The sequence below is a fragment of the Bacillus rossius genome, chromosome 11 (genome assembly GCF_032445375.1).
Source record: "Bacillus rossius redtenbacheri isolate Brsri chromosome 11, Brsri_v3, whole genome shotgun sequence".
NCBI lineage: Eukaryota > Metazoa > Arthropoda > Insecta > Phasmatodea > Bacillidae > Bacillus > Bacillus rossius.
Window position 1 is genome coordinate 31,039,846 of NC_086338.1, and position 17,496 is coordinate 31,057,341.

At 39.7% G+C, this 17,496-nt stretch overlaps 1 protein-coding gene across 1 annotated transcript in view; it reads right to left on the bottom strand.

Moving 5' to 3' along the window:
* LOC134536769 (uncharacterized) overlaps window positions 1–17,496 on the bottom strand; it is a 791,154-nt gene that overhangs the window by 47,787 nt on the left and 725,871 nt on the right. Inside the window, exon 6 of the mRNA XM_063376681.1 lies at window positions 5,527–5,614. Coding sequence (XP_063232751.1) covers window positions 5,527–5,614 — 88 coding nt within the window. The remainder of the gene's footprint in view (window positions 1–5,526; window positions 5,615–17,496) is intronic.

Genomic DNA, 17,496 nt, shown 5'->3' on the forward strand with positions numbered 1-17,496 from the left:
TAAATAGTCTAAATTAAACTGCTACGATATAACATTGAAAATGGGACATTCTTTTATGGACATCCTGTATTTTACAATAGAGCTGTGAGGGTAATACTTCATGGAAATTCACTTCCAGTTTTTGGGCGGATCACCTCAACTATGTTTATAATCATGTCACACTATCAACGTTTGTGTTTGGTCTGATCCATATGAAACTTTTCAAATTTAATCTCATTTTATAATTGCATAGTGCATCACAAATTGGATGGAATTTTTGAATTTTTGTGCTCTTTTAAACTTTTAAAACATCTATAAATTAAACTCACAATAAGTTACAGGAATTATTTCGCATGCGGCACGTTCAGCGCAATGTTGACTGTTGGTGCAGTGCTACAGTTTCAGAGTTGACAAACACAAATAGCACTATTAGCAGAGATTGCCTACATGCTAATTTTGAACGGGCAGCCGCAAGAGACTGCAGCCGTGTTCACCAAAGGTGCTTTAAACTGCAGACGTGTACCGAATGGCAAGACCTTCGCAAGGCTTAAGAAGCGACTGCCCGGGAACTTTGGAGTTTTATGCCCACGCAGGACTGCATGTGGCTAACAACTCTAAAACGTCTGCTCCCGGCTCGGCGCCTACTTCCCCGCTGGAGCGTTCCTGAGCGCCGATTCGCTGCGATCGCTCGTCCTCTCGGCCAATGGAGTAGTCCCCCCTGCAACCCGCCAAATTCAAATTTGCGCGCTACTCTTTGGGCCTGTACCTTTGCATGGTTCCGTTTCCAGAGATATGTTCCCCAGCAAAAGTTTTTTTTTTTTTGTTTTGGCATTTCCTGTCATTCATTAAATTTATGAACCCGCAACTTGCGAACATTCTGTGTAAATAAATATCACAGAGAAAAAAAAGTTTAATGATTTATAATATGAAAGCTTTACTTACAAGATAATTGTCCCCCCCCCCCCCCCCCCCCAATAATTTAAGCCTGCTAGTCTGTTGGCTTCATGAAAATGGAACAGTATTATGACGGTCGCGCGGCTAGTATCGGTCAGACGGAGGGGGGGGGGGGGGGATCATCGAGTCCAACTTTACGCTTGGTTCACAATGGCGTGACGTCCAATCACGTTCGACACGTCGGTGACGTCAGCACGACGAAAATTCAAACGGCACGACAAACTTAACTTCCCGATCGCAAATATTTTCTTATATTCGTCGACGTTAGTGAAATGAGCGTCAGAATTGAGTTCTCCAATGATAGTCAAACTGGTGTGCTGATTAATACAAACATTTTGAGGTTTTATCTACAAAAATAATTTGTGAAATCTTTAAATTACGTTCATGTACTACCTCGGCATAAGAGCTATTAAATTTGAATGACTAAAGCCTGCAGTCCAAAAGCAACCGACTGCTACAATCAAGAACACACATAACACACATGAATAAACATTTCTTACCAACTTACCAACTGCCCAACTGCCAACTCATACTAAAAAAAATGAAAAAACCTGAAAACTGAAACACATAGAACTTTTATTTTTTATGCGAATATTAACTGTAGTTAAGTTTATTGATGACGTCAGCATTAATTCAATATCTAACTAAAATGTTAATTTTTGAGTAGTCACTGTCAACTCAACTGGCAAGGTCAATCCATCAGCAGAAATTAATTGTCGCCATGGTTTCACGAGCACACACAATTTCTTCCCGCCAGTGTACAATACACAGCAGATTGTGACTTAAGTTACCGAGCTTGCGAGAAAGAAAAAAACAGCAACTTGCGCAAAACCAACTTAACGACATAAAATAACAGCAGATAAAGGGAAAGGAAAACGTAATAGAATAGCACCATCCAGTCCTGTGGGAATGAATACGGTAATGATATTCATACTTGTGCGCGCGGCTTCTATTTCCCTCGTCCTCTCGTGTCGTGAGTGGAAGCCATTAAAAGAAACCAGAATCCCAGCAGAAGCCACCTGTAGGCGGGTGTTCTACCGACTAGCTAGGGGCAAGGAGACAGCTAGCGCCCTGCAGCGGAAGGGGGTTGTAACCAGTTGCAAATACAAGGGAGTCTTCCATACGGAGGAAAGGGGAAGATTTTTGTATCAAACATTCACCTCTCATTCCTAAATTATGCATATTTAAATAGCACTACACATTAGACGATTTGTAATGCACCATTAAGAGATTTAACGTACAAAGTTCGAGTAAAAACCTTGATTAATAGGAGATTAATGGTCTCGGATATCTGGAAGAGCACAAAAAAGTGCAAACATCCTAATAGAATCAATCGCTATTGCTTACTAGATTTCCTAACTTAATGAAACACCCACATTAAATTTTGAGGATAATTAACATAAATTACCTAAAAGTCTATAATATTCGAGCTTTTGCTCAAGTAAGTTAAAATCGCCAAAATAGGTTAGCCAGTAGTTATCAAGCTGTCACTAATTGTGAGCAAAGTGGTCAAGAAAGCAAGATAAAATGAGCAACACCACGACATGTTTCAATAAGTTTTTGACGCGTCTATTGGAAATTCTGTATGATGTTACAGCCACATAAAATAACCATATGTTACCCTAGTGTTTGGCAATAATGCTATGGTGTTTGCGCTCATCAGAAGACCAAATGAGGGAACCACTTACTGGGGCATCAGGTGTTGCAAATCCTAACGGTTTAACATTCATTAACACTGTCACTACTAATTAAGGAGTATTAGCCCTCATCATCGTTATCTGTCATTTTTTCCAGCTATAACTTCAATTTCGTACCATTCATCAGAATATTTGGCAAGACAAGTCATAAACAATATGTTCCCAAGCTTGTGTACCATGTTACCCAAATTAGGTTTCGTTTATTTGTTTCGAAGGGAGGAAGAGGCTCCAGTCTAAATCCGCCCCTGGGTGAAAGTCGGACAACAGGGAGAAGAAAAAAAAAGGGGGGGGGGGGGGGGAACCTTTATGACCAAGCTGTAGGCTACTTACCGGCAAGGAGCATGGCTTATCCAGCACCACAATATCCTCATCTACATGAATTAGCTTGATGGATTTCGCAAGCACGGGGGTCTCATGTCTGCAATAACAACCACAAAAAAAAGGAAAAAGGGGGACATTTCAGAAGGGCGGGTTTGCCCGACGCACGCATGGCTCTTGAACTGTGGGGCGAGCGAAGGATCCAACACAAATGTTGTTGTTTCTTCAGGAAACATTCAGCTATGTCACTGTCACACAGCTTATTAAGATTCCAAACAAAACTTTACCAAAGATGACCAGCAAAACCAAAATACTTTACTCTTTTTTTTTTCATTAACCTCAAAACAAAAAAAATAACACACAAAAATTCTTTTACAAATTAAAAAAAAAAAAATCTACGCCGCGTAAACATCTTTTAAACACAGTACAATTCTTCAAGCTGCCATTTAAAAACTTTAAACTAAACATCGTTACTTCTGCAACATAAAAATCCACTTCGTACGTCTTGAGCCTGCGTCGTCAAAATTTATGTGGCATTAAAAAAAAAACTGAATCTTGATCATGTAAGGAGATGAGATGGTCCAACAACGAGATAACGTCGTCTTGTGTTTAGACCCGTTAAATGCACAGCACGTGCTGACTGGCTGTGCGAGTGTTTGTGTGTGCGTATTTTCAAATGCGTGAAAGAGTGAGGGGTACTCTCCCTACAGGACAATGGTCTACCTATTAAACTTACCAGCATTAATTCATGACTAGACTAGGGGAAGCAAATATCGCGCACTCAATTCAGTTACAGTGACTGTAAATTACAAATAAGTGTTAAATCACATCTGCGCCAACATTAGTATTAATTATACTAATACAATTTCTTTGAATTTGACACAATTATAGAAAAAAACTTCATAGATTCTATTAAACAAAAGTGGTTGACAAATACTGAACCTTTTTAATTACAGGTTTTGTAATATGCACGTGTTCTTCAATTTCGATATGAATAGAGAAATATCAATCCAAACCTTTATAAATGAATATTTATAGAATACGAGATGGGATTAAATGCTCTAAAAATACAGAAGTGTGCTAAACATTCAACCTTGTAATTGTCTTCTGACTGTGGTGACAACAATGATTAAATCACATCTTGACTAAAATGAATTGTAATGCAAAAAAAATTTCAAATTAAGAGACAACATAAACTAAAATTTATTTATATCATAAAATTAAATCCACGGACATATGCAGTCCAGTCGGAAAGAGTTGTTTTTATTTTTTTATTTTGAGAATATTCCGTTTCCTGGATTAAAGTTACAACAAATATTGAGCCAATCTCAGTAATGTAATGTTTATTTGATATAGCATTATATTCGAGGTGATATATGTGCGGCCATTTCACATTTTGAAGCTTATCAAAGATTCTCAGTGCCCAATGATCGCTAATGATTCACGCTCATGTGGCAAGGGCCACGACTTCGATTCCAACTCCCTGGTCTGAGGCAAATTCATGAGCTCAGAGTCAATACCCCATTTGCTCGGAGCCCACTGTAATCTCAGAGGTCCCACTGTCTATGCATAACGGTGAGATGTAAAATAATATATTAAACAAAGTCATTTGTTTTTAATTTAGACGTGTATTCTAATCATATTCCATGGCTTCCTGTATTTTAAGTCGTTCTATATTAAGAGGTCGTCCTATAATCAGAGTTTTTGAATATTCTAGGTGTCTCCATACATTTTAGGGGATGTATGCAGTTCCTAAGAAAACAATGTTTCACTGTCTTCGCTAATGAAAATTTATTATTTTAACAAATATATACTACTTAACCGATTTGGATGAAATTTGGAATCATGGTAGCTCGTAAACCTAAATATTATATGAGATGTTTATCATTGTGAAATTCCGCCCCTAAGGGGATGAAAATGTGGTAAAATTGTTTTTAAAATGGAAACTCATAGAATGCAAGATATTTGGCATCAATAACAAAAAAAAACATAACACCAAGGCTTGGCCTTTCTCTATTTCCACCAAGCAAAAAAGAGAATCCCTGAAGTTTTACTGATTTCGCTCCACATGCAAGTAATGCAAAATAAAGTCCATTACTCAGTTTAAAACGCGAGACGATAATATGGCAACAATGCATCCGACGGAAGTAACCGTGCACAAATAATCCTGTGCCTGTGTTGGCACAGCCTGCCTGTAAAAAAAACATTCAAATCGTCTGTTTTTTTTTTTCCTTCTTCGTAAACTGAGTCGTTTGTAAGTTGGCGTACACCTTCCTTGAATCATCCTACTGCGCACGCTATCAAGTTATTCCTGTGAAACGTGTCAGAACATAGTTTAAATTCGAAATTATTTTAAATTTTAAATACAATACTCAATTGCATATTACTTACAGGATGTCATTATTTTAATATGGCTTATCACTGCAACTGAACAAGAGTAGGCGATATTTATTTTTTTCCGGGTGGGAAGGGGGGATGTTAAAAGGAAGAAGAGAACAGAAAAATACAGAACAGAGACAGAGACAGAGACAGAGAGAGAGACAGAACGAGTTGTTGAGGCTGTCTTGGAGCCACTTACAGGGATAGAGGCAGGTTTGTTAACGACCACTAGGTCCTCGTCCATGTGAACTATGGTGATAGGTTCGGAGGTAACGGGAACTTCATGCCTGAAACAGACCAACAAGCCGTGTCTTGAACATCCACTTGTCCGCCCTCGGGCGTCTTTGAGGAGGGCAGCAGTAGCGAGCTCGGGTCGCTACTGTGCGCGTCAGTTCAGTTCAACGCGACAATCAAAACTGACCTATGTTTAAGTCAACTACAAGTACTATTTACAAAAAAAAATAGTTAAAAAAATCTTGTTAAAACCAAGAAAATATTTTTTTAGTACAATCATCAACATGTGCCAAGCGTTTTAGTTTATAAATACGATAAGCGAACCCACCACACACAATTTTATGTTATAAATAAGTACATAGTCTAACATTCATAATTTACTGGCTGAAAAGAATAACTGGCATAGGTTTCTTTGGAAGTTACGAAATGAAACTCAATCATGTTCAGTGATATTATTTGTACGAAATTCAAAACTAACCGTTCATGGTAAATTTAATATGAGACCGATTACTTGCACTTCCATATAAATAAAGCCACAAATGTGAGGCAGCATTGTATTCTACCAAATCAAAATAAAAACGCAACATTTAAACTTAAAAAAGAAATAGCAGCTATTTTTTTTTACCTTGCTATTTACGAACGCTTATATTGTTACTTTGCTCAACAAAACATGCAATTTACAAAAAAATCAAATCAAGACTGTGAATTTAGTATTTTAAGTATAGCATGCAAAACCAATTAAGCTCCAGGGAATGAAAATGGTAAAGGACTTAAGTGTAAGTTAATTCACACATTAAGGTCCCATACAGATAATGAAAAAAATATATGCATTTCCAAGAATAAAGTTGTAATAAGTTTCACTATAGAAACATTTTATACACTGTATATACTATAACAATCTGTCACAACCACAATATTCTAAAAAAAAAGTCAGAGACAAAATTAACCAGCCTCAGTAAAGTTCATTTGTACCAAAATATTCATATAATTTCATAACTGATCATGTTTTACGTAAATACTGACATATAATAGTAGTATATAATAGGGCATACTGGATCAGGATGCAGGATGTGGTGCCGGTGCCGGTGTCCGCCATCTTGGATTTGTGACGTCACGGCGGCAAAAATTCCTCAAAATTCCTCAAAAATGACTCAAAATTTCCCGTTTTAAGAAAAAATTTCCCGTTTTCGAGGGAAAAATTCCCGTTTCGAGGGAAAATTTCCCGTTTTATTCCTTAAAAATCCCAACGGCTAGAAATGTCCTGATAGAGGCTTAAGCATCCTTAACTCAAGCCTCAGTTAAGCCTCTATCAGGATGTGACCTTGACCTTTGACCTTGACCCCGACGGCCATCTTGGATCCACCATCTTGGATGACGTCATTTCGTTTTCTCGAACATTCCGGCATTGTGTTATCCGCCATTTTGAATTATGACGTCATCGTTGCAATTTCCGTTACGGCCGCCATCTTTAAATTTATTATCCGATTTTAATGAAAAAAATATTTTAAAATTATAAAAAAATTAAATAAAAAAATTTTAATAACATATTTAAAAAACAAACATTTACAACACGGAGCTCGGAGTCCTCGGTTCGAACCCGACGAGTGCAAAAAAAAATAAAAATGGCGACCGATCCTTCCCTCGTGGTGGACGCAGGCATACTGACTCCCTCCACTTTTTTTCAAAGCATATATATCGTCAGGTAGTATGACGTCATGTCCGCCATCTTGCCCTCGTCTGCTGGAAGCCATCATCAGTGTATCGTCGGCGAGAGTGCGCTGACGCCATGTTAGTTTAATTCTTATCCGCTAGAGTGCAGTAATCATTTATTATTGCTGTGACACCCGCCATCTTGTCATTTGGCCGCCATCTTGAAAATCCGTAATTATTTAGCTAGAAATTCGGGAAAAATTCCAAAATTCATTAAATAAATTTGTAATCTATATACTGATTGATTAGGTCGACTAAGGTCCTTGGTACGATCTAGGACGATGCAAAAAAATTAAATATAACATCAATTTAACATAATAGTAACAGGTTCGAGAAATAAAACACCACAAAGTCGTTTACAAACATAATATTTATTACACAATTTCTATCCTACTACAGAATCACTTGCGAAAGCCAGCAAACTTATAAACATTTAGCTTTGCATAGACGTGCAACGACTACTTCTTAGCTCCAATCGGTTTATACTAGACAGAGTCCAGCCAGAACCTTTACAGACATAGTCAACCTCTTCTTGACAGAGTTTCTGGATACCGTTTTTAACAGTTTGCTTCACATCGTTAGAACTGTAAATTACTGCAGCCGATGTCTTGAATGCACACTTCTTCACTTTGTCATCGAACGGATATGGCTTTCCATATATACAGTCCAACCACAAGTTATATTTCAAAGGTCCGTTTGTTGCTACATCATCAGTAAGCTGATTGATTATGTCCTCTCTGATATCATCAAGAAAATTACAAATGTCTTTCCACTCACCTAACGTATTTAAATAATAGTAGTCCTTCAATGTTCCACAAAATGCAGACTGCGCTAAGTAGAAGCCATTATCGTTCACTTGTAATGCGCCGAACACAGTCTAAGGTTTATTTTCCTGTTCAGACGTCATACCAATCGGTTGCTGCACATCAGTTTTCTTGCTTGTACGCTCACGAGCCTTCAACCTAAACCGAGGAGTCGAAATTTCTGCAGGTAGTTCAGCAGTAGGCACACGGACTTCACCTTTACAGTTTTTCGCATGCCATCGCAAATTATCAATTCGAGTAAACCATTCATGACACTCATCACACCGAAACTTCATGCGAGATGGATTCTTCGTGCATTTTCTCCGCTCATGTCTTCGTGCATCATGAGCAAATGCGAACGACGTATCACAGTAGCTGCAAGGATACCGTGCTGATGAAGACGAACCTTTCAGACCCGATCCAGATACTGACGTTGCCGCAGTTGCACCATCTCCAGGCATACTCTTATGAACATCAATGCATCGTTGTTGCGCTGAAACCTTTACTTTCTACCGAACAGAAGGACCTTTGCATGCCTTCATGTGCGTTTTCATATTATCTTTTCTGGCAAACTGCTTATGATATTCTCCACAATCAAACATTTTACGATATAGGTTCTTGGCACATTCTCTATTCTCATGTCGTCGAGCATTGCTGTTGTTTGAGAAAATCTTGTCGCAGTAACAGCACCGATGTTCGTTAGTTGTTGTCGATTCGGCATCCATTGAAGTCTCCATTGATGACGAACCAGCGTTCGTCGAGTTTCCCTGTGCAGCCAGCACTAGTAGCATTAAAGTCTCTTCTGCTGGAGGTACCACGTCTGTTGAAGTCTCCTCCAGTGTTGACATCGACGTTGCCAACGGAATCTGCTCCACCATCGTCGACGCTGACGTCATGGTTCCCGCAGTCGATGGTACAACCTCCATCGAGTTCGTCGTTAAAGTCGGTAAAGATGCCATCGAGTTCGCAAGAACAGGTAATTACGTGATTAATGCACCAGATGAAACAAACTAGGTGATCCTTACACCGACGACGTCAGTAACAAACTGAGCGTCCTGTTGTCTAGGACTCGCTTATATACATGCACCGTATGGAATAATACGCTAGTCAAATCAAGAAACATTTACAATAATACTAGAGTCAAAACAACATTAAAAATAGAAGAACCATCAACGAAAATACAGCACATTTGAAAGCACCGGCAACGAAAAGGCAGCACATTTGGAAGCACCGACAACGAAACGGCAGCACATTTGGAAGCACCGACAACGAAAAGGCAGCACATTTGGAAGCACCGACAACGAAAAGGCAGCACATTTTGGACGCACCGACAACGATAAGACAGCACATTTGGAAGCACCGACAACGAAAAGGCAGCACATTTTGGACGCACCGACAACGAAAAGGCAGCACATTTGGAAGCACCGACAACGAAAAGGCAGCACATTTGGAAGCACCGACTACGAAAAGGCAGCACATTTGGAAGCACCGACAACGAAAAGGCAGCACATTTGGAAGCACCGACAACGAAAAGGCAGCACATTTGGAAGCACCAACAACGAAAAGGCAGCACATTTGGAAGCACCGACAACGATAAGACAGCACATTTGGAAGCACCGACAACGAAAAGGCAGCACATTTTGGACGCACCGACAACGAAAAGGCAGCACATTTGGAAGCACCGACAACGAAAAGGCAGCACATTTGGAAGCACCGACTACGAAAAGGCAGCACATTTGGAAGCACCGACAACGAAAAGGCAGCACATTTGGAAGCACCGACAACGAAAAGGCAGCACATTTGGCAGCACCGACTACGAAAAGGCAGCACATTTGGAAGCACCGACAACGAAAAGGCAGCACATTTGGCAGCACCGACTACGAAAAGGCAGCACATTTGGAAGCACCGACAACGAAACGGCAGCACATTTGGAAGCACCGACAACGAAAAGGCAGCACATTTGGAAGCACCGACAACGAAACGGCAGCACATTTGGAAGCACCGACAACGAAAAGGCAGCACATTTGGAAGCACCGACAACGAAAAGGCAGCACATTTGGAAGCACCGACAACGAAAAGGCAGCACATTTGGAAGCACCGACAACGAAAAGGCAGCACATTTGGCAGCACCGACTACGAAAAGGCAGCACATTTGGAAGCACCGACAACGAAACGGCAGCACATTTGGAAGCACCGACAACGAAAAGGCAGCACATTTGGAAGCACCGACAACGAAACGGCAGCACATTTGGAAGCACCGACAACGAAAAGGCAGCACATTTGGAAGCACCGACAACGAAAAGGCAGCACATTTGGAAGCACCGACTACGAAAAGGCAGCACATTTGGAAGCACCGACAACGAAAAGGCAGCACATTTGGAAGCACCGACAACGAAAAGGCAGCACATTTTGGACGCACCGACAACGAAAAGGCAGCACATTTGGAAGCACCGACAACGAAAAGGCAGCACATTTTGGACGCACCGACAACGAAAAGGCAGTACATTTGGAAGCACCGACAACGAAAAGTCAGCACATTTGGAAGCACCGACAACGAAAAGGCAGCACATTTGGAAGCACCGACAACGAAAAGGCAGCACATTTGGAAGCACCGACAACGAAAAGGCAGCACATTTGGAAGCACCATCATCGAAAAGGCAGCACATTTGGAAGCTCCATCAACAAAAAAAGGCTAAAAGGAAGCACAAGTTACGAGATCTAAGTCTTAGTTAGAAATCAGAATACAAAAATAAAAACATTAAATTCTTATAATTTAAATTATTTAATTTATTGATTTACATTATACAAATGCAAGTAAAAAAAGCCATTATTGTATGTAGCCAGCATTCCTCAGTTCCTTGAGTATGAAGGATATTTCTTTGATGCACGAATAGTTTCCTGCACAAAGCGAACCATGTAGAAGTCTTAGTCGGTCAACCAATATGTTTGGATCTTTCCATGAAGTATAATCATTCTCTTCTACCACCATCTTCCTTGCACCTTTATAATAAATATTATGATCTCTGATGTCTTCCGTTTTACCACCAACCTCAGGGTAACTTTCATGTTTGAGATGGTGATCATCACAAGCTTGATCAGATTTATTTAATGTATCACGTCGTTTCCATCGTTTCGGTCTCAGGACACCGCCACATTCTTCGATCTTGGCAGCTTTAGGTGCTTCATCATAGTCTATGTCTTTGTCAACAGCCTCAGAGTCACTGTAACAATCACCGTAGAAGGAATCGTCTTCACCCAATTTACCGTAATAATTCGATGTTGATGATGTTGAAGTGTCTTCATCGTCTTCATGCTTCCTTTTTAGGAGTCCATCAATTTTACAAAGTAGGAAAGATATACTTGAATTCGGCTGGAATATATTCTCACTTTTCACGTTAAGGATTCTTCCATTGTCTTTATTCTTCCGTAAATCATCAACCTTCTTCAATTAAAGTTCTTTGTCGGGATCGGAAGAGCCAAGAAAATTATTGTCGTAATGCAGATCACTCTTCCTTAGGCTAGTAGATTCATCGTTGTCCTCTAGCTTGTACGCAGGCTTGGCGCTACAAGTTCTGCCATGTCTTTTTAGGCTCTCTCTCCGCGTAAACGACTTGCTACATCGAACACAACTTATCATATTGCACAGTGGATTTTTAACACAGTCATTCTTCTCGTGTTGTCTTTTATTCTTTCTCAAGATAAACTCTTTACTGCAAAACTTACACCTATGTTCTTTCGATACAGCGTCAGATCCCAAATCGGAATTCATATTAGTTACTGAGACTAATGCCAGATACCAATTGAGTGTTTTAAATTAGATTCAATACTTAAATAGAAATTTTTTCATATTTCATCAGCGAGAATTAATATATCTCATGCAAAAGTACTTTATGCATGTAGTTCTGCTTTTCAACAACATATGTCGTCACATGTTGCTTGCAGGTAAATAATATTTAGTTCTTTTATGCGGGATGCGGGATGCTCACTAACGATCGCAAAAGAAGGATGGCTTCGCTAGACTCCAAGGAAAAGGAAGTTCGTCTTGCATGTTGGTGCTCCACAGATGTCTCATGGCGTAATATTAATTTGACTGAGTAATGATATTTGTTAATTCCACCTGATAAAAATATTGCAAGTTTTGATTTAGTAGCAGAAATTATCGAATTAAATGTAACTCCAAATAAAATGACATGTCTCATTAGACCAAAAAAAATCCATGCAGAGAGCGGTTTCTCAGAATAGTCAGAAACACTTGAAGAAACCACAGGAATGATTGCAAGAACACGGGAAAAACCATCAAAATATTGTCAAGAATAATCAGGAGCACACTGAGAAAACCACCATTATATTAACAATAATAATCGGAAGCACACGGAGAAAACCATCATAATATTGACCAGATTAATCGGAAGCACACAGAGAAAAACACCACATGTTTTCTTTGATATCATAAAATTACAAGAAAAAATATTTAAAAATAAAAATAAATTAATAAAAAAATAAAAAAAATGCATAAATTTCTGGCTTGTACAAGAACTCTATCTTTGCTCAACAATGATAAGTTTACAAGCTAAAATAAACTGTTTATTAATTTTTTTTATTTTTTTATTAATTTATTTTTATTTTTAAATATTTTTTCTTGTAATTTTATGATATCAAAGAAAACATGTGGTGGTTTTCTCTGTGTGCTTCCGATTAATCTGGTCAATATTATGATGGTTTTCTCCGTGTGCTTCCGATTATTATTGTTAATATAATGGTGGTTTTCTCAGTGTGCTCCTGATTATTCTTGACAATATTTTGATGGTTTTTCCCGTGTTCTTGCAATCATTCCTGTGGTTTCTTCAAGTGTTTCTGACTATTCTGAGAAACCGCTCTCTGCATGGATTTTTTTTGGTCTAATGAGACATGTCATTTTATTTGGAGTTACATTTAATTCGATAATTTCTGCTACTAAATCAAAACTTGCAATATTTTTATCAGGTGGAATTAACAACTATCATTACTCAGTCAAATTAATATTACGCCATGAGACATCTGTGGAGCACCAACATGCAAGACGAACTTCCTTTTCCTTGGAGTCTAGCGAAGCCATCCTTCTTTTGCGATCGTTAGTGAGCATCCCGCATCCCGCATAAAAGAACTAAATAATATTTACCTGCAAGCAACATGTGGCGTCATCTGTTGTTGAAAAGCAGAACTACATGCATAAAGTACTTTTGCATGAGATATATTAATTCTCGCTGATGAAATATGAAAAAATTTCTATTTAAGTATTGAATCTAATTTAAAACACTCAATTGGTATCTGGCATTAGTCTCAGTAACTAATATGAATTCCGATTTGGGATCTGACGCTGTATCGAAAGAACATAGGTGTAAGTTTTGCAGTAAAGAGTTTATCTTGAGAAAGAATAAAAGACAACACGAGAAGAATGACTGTGTTAAAAATCCACTGTGCAATATGATAAGTTGTGTTCGATGTAGCAAGTCGTTTACGCGGAGAGAGAGCCTAAAAAGACATGGCAGAACTTGTAGCGCCAAGCCTGCGTACAAGCTAGAGGACAACGATGAATCTACTAGCCTAAGGAAGAGTGATCTGCATTACGACAATAATTTTCTTGGCTCTTCCGATCCCGACAAAGAACTTTAATTGAAGAAGGTTGATGATTTACGGAAGAATAAAGACAATGGAAGAATCCTTAACGTGAAAAGTGAGAATATATTCCAGCCGAATTCAAGTATATCTTTCCTACTTTGTAAAATTGATGGACTCCTAAAAAGGAAGCATGAAGACGATGAAGACACTTCAACATCATCAACATCGAATTATTACGGTAAATTGGGTGAAGACGATTCCTTCTACGGTGATTGTTACAGTGACTCTGAGGCTGTTGACAAAGACATAGACTATGATGAAGCACCTAAAGCTGCCAAGATCGAAGAATGTGGCGGTGTCCTGAGACCGAAACGATGGAAACGACGTGATACATTAAATAAATCTGATCAAGCTTGTGATGATCACCATCTCAAACATGAAAGTTACCCTGAGGTTGGTGGTAAAACGGAAGACATCAGAGATCATAATATTTATTATAAAGGTGCAAGGAAGATGGTGGTAGAAGAGAATGATTATACTTCATGGAAAGATCCAAACATATTGGTTGACCGGCTAAGACTTCTACATGGTTCGCTTTGTGCAGGAAACTATTCGTGCATCAAAGAAATATCCTTCATACTTAAGGAACTGAGGAATGCTGGCTACATACAATAATGGATTTTTTTACTTGCATTTGTATAATGTAAAGCAATAAAATAAATAATTTAAATTATAAGAATTTAATGTTTTTATTTTTGTATTCTGATTTCTAACTAAGACTTAGATCTCGTAACTTGTACTTCCTTTTAGCCTTTTTTTGTTGATGGAGCTTCCAAATGTGCTGCCTTTTCGATGATGGTGCTTCCAAATGTGCTGCCTTTTCGTTGTCGGTGCTTCCAAATGTGCTGCCTTTTCGTTGTCGGTGCTTCCAAATGTGCTGCCTTTTCGTTGTCGGTGCTTCCAAATGTGCTGCCTTTTCGTTGTCGGTGCTGCCAAATGTGCTGCCTTTTCGTAGTTGGTGCTGCCAAATGTGCTGCCTTTTCGTAGTCGGTGCTGCCAAATGTGCTGCCTTTTCGTAGTCGGTGCTGCCAAATGTGCTGCCTTTTCGTTGTCGGTGCTTCCAAATGTGCTGCCTTTTCGTTGTCGGTGCTTCCAAATGTGCTGCCTTTTCGTAGTCGGTGCTTCCAAATGTGCTGCCTTTTCGTTGTCGGTGCTTCCAAATGTGCTGCCTTTTCGTTGTCGGTGCGTCCAAAATGTGCTGCCTTTTCGTTGTCGGTGCTTCCAAATGTGCTGCCTTTTCGTTGTCGGTGCGTCCAAAATGTGCTGCCTTTTCGTTGTCGGTGCTTCCAAATGTGCTGCCTTTTCGTTGTCGGTGCTTCCAAATGTGCTGCCTTTTCGTTGTCGGTGCTTCCAAATGTGCTGCCGTTTCGTTGTCGGTGCTTCCAAATGTGCTGCCTTTTCGTTGTCGGTGCTTCCAAATGTGCTGCCGTTTCGTTGTCGGTGCTTCCACATGTGCTGCCTTTTCGTAGTCGGTGCTGCCAAATGTGCTGCCTTTTCGTTGTCGGTGCTTCCAAATGTGCTGCCTTTTCGTTGTCGGTGCTTCCAAATGTGCTGCCTTTTCGTAGTCGGTGCTTCCAAATGTGCTGCCTTTTCGTTGTCGGTGCTTCCAAATGTGCTGCCTTTTCGTTGTCGGTGCGTCCAAAATGTGCTGCCTTTTCGTTGTCGGTGCTTCCAAATGTGCTGTCTTATCGTTGTCGGTGCTTCCAAATGTGCTGCCTTTTCGTTGTCGATGCTTCCAAATGTGCTGCCTTTTCGTTGTCGGTGCTTCCAAATGTGCTGCCGTTTCGTTGTCGGTGCTTCCAAATGTGCTGCCTTTTCGTTGCCGGTGCTTCCAAATGTGCTGTATTTTCGTTGATGGTTCTTCTATTTTTAATGTTGTTTTGACTCTAGTATTATTGTAAATGGTTCTTGATTTGACTAGCGTATTATTCCATACGGTGCATGTATATAAGCGAGTCCTAGACAACAGGACGCTCAGTTTGTTACTGACGTCGTCGGTGTAAGGATCACCTAGTTTGTTTCATCTGGTGCATTAATCACGTAATTACCTGTTCTTGCGAACTCGATGGCATCTTTACCGACTTTAACGACGAACTCGATGGAGGTTGTACCATCGACTGCGGGAACCATGACGTCAGCGTCGACGATGGTGGAGCAGATTCCGTTGGCAACGTCGATGTCAACACTGGAGGAGACTTCAACAGACGTGGTACCTCCAGCAGAAGAGACTTTAATGCTACTAGTGCTGGCTGCACAGGGAAACTCGACGAACGCTGGTTCGTCATCAATGGAGACTTCAATGGAAGCCGAATCGACAACAACTAACGAACATCGGTGCTGTTACTGCGACAAGATTTTCTCAAACAACAGCAATGCTCGACGACATGAGAATAGAGAATGTGCCAAGAACCTATATCGTAAAATGTTTGATTGTGAGAAATGTCATAAGCAGTTTGCCAGAAAAGATAATATGAAAACGCACATGAAGGCATGCAAAGGTCCTTCTGTTCGGTAGAAAGTAAAGGTTTCAGCGCAACAACGATGCATTGATGTTCATAAGAGTATGCCTGGAGATGGTGCAACTGCGGCAACGTCAGTATCTGGATCGGGTCTGAAAGGTTCGTCTTCATCAGCACGGTATCCTTGCAGCTACTGTGATACGTCGTTCGCATTTGCTCATGATGCACGAAGACATGAGCGGAGCAAATGCACGAAGAATCCATCTCGCATGAAGTTTCGGTGTGATGAGTGTCATGAATGGTTTACTCGAATTGATAATTTGCGATGGCATGCGAAAAACTGTAAAGGTGAAGTCCGTGTGCCTACTGCTGAACTACCTGCAGAAATTTCGACACCTCGGTTTAGGTTGAAGGCTCGTGAGCGTACAAGCAAGAAAACCGATGTGCAGCAACCGATTGGTATGACGTCTGAACAGGAAAATAAACCTAAGACTGTGTTCGGTGCATTACAAGTGAACGATAATGGCTTCTACTTAGCGCAGTCTGCATTTTGTGGAACAATGAAGGACTACTATTATTTAAATACGTTAGGTGAGTCGAAAGACATTTGTAATTTTCTTGATGATATCAGAGAGGACATAATCAATCAGCTTACTGATGATGTAGCAACAAACGGACCTTTGAAATATAACTTGTGGTTGGACTGTATATATGGAAAGCCATATCCGTTCGATGACAAAGTGAAGAAGTGTGCATTCAAGACATCGGCTGCAGTAATTTACAGTTCTAACGATGTGAAGCAAACTGTTAAAAACGGTATCCAGAAACTCTGTCAAGAAGAGGTTGACTATGTCTGTAAAGGTTCTGGCTGGACTCTGTCTAGTATAAACCGATTGGAGCTAAGAAGTAGTCGTTGCACGTCTATGCAAAGCTAAATGTTTATAAGTTTGCTGGCTTTCGCAAGTGATTCTGTAGTAGGATAGAAATTGTGTAATAAATATTATGTTTGTAAACGACTTTGTGGTGTTTTATTTCTCGAACCTGTTACTATTATGTTAAATTGATGTTATATTTAATTTTTTTGCATCGTCCTAGATCGTACCAAGGACCTTAGTCGACCTAATCAATCAGTATATAGATTACAAATTTATTTAATGAATTTTGGAATTTTTCCCGAATTTCTAGCTAAATAATTACGGATTTTCAAGATGGCGGCCAAATGACAAGATGGCGGGTGTCACAGCAATAATAAATGATTACTGCACTCTAGCGGATAAGAATTAAACTAACATGGCGTCAGCGCAC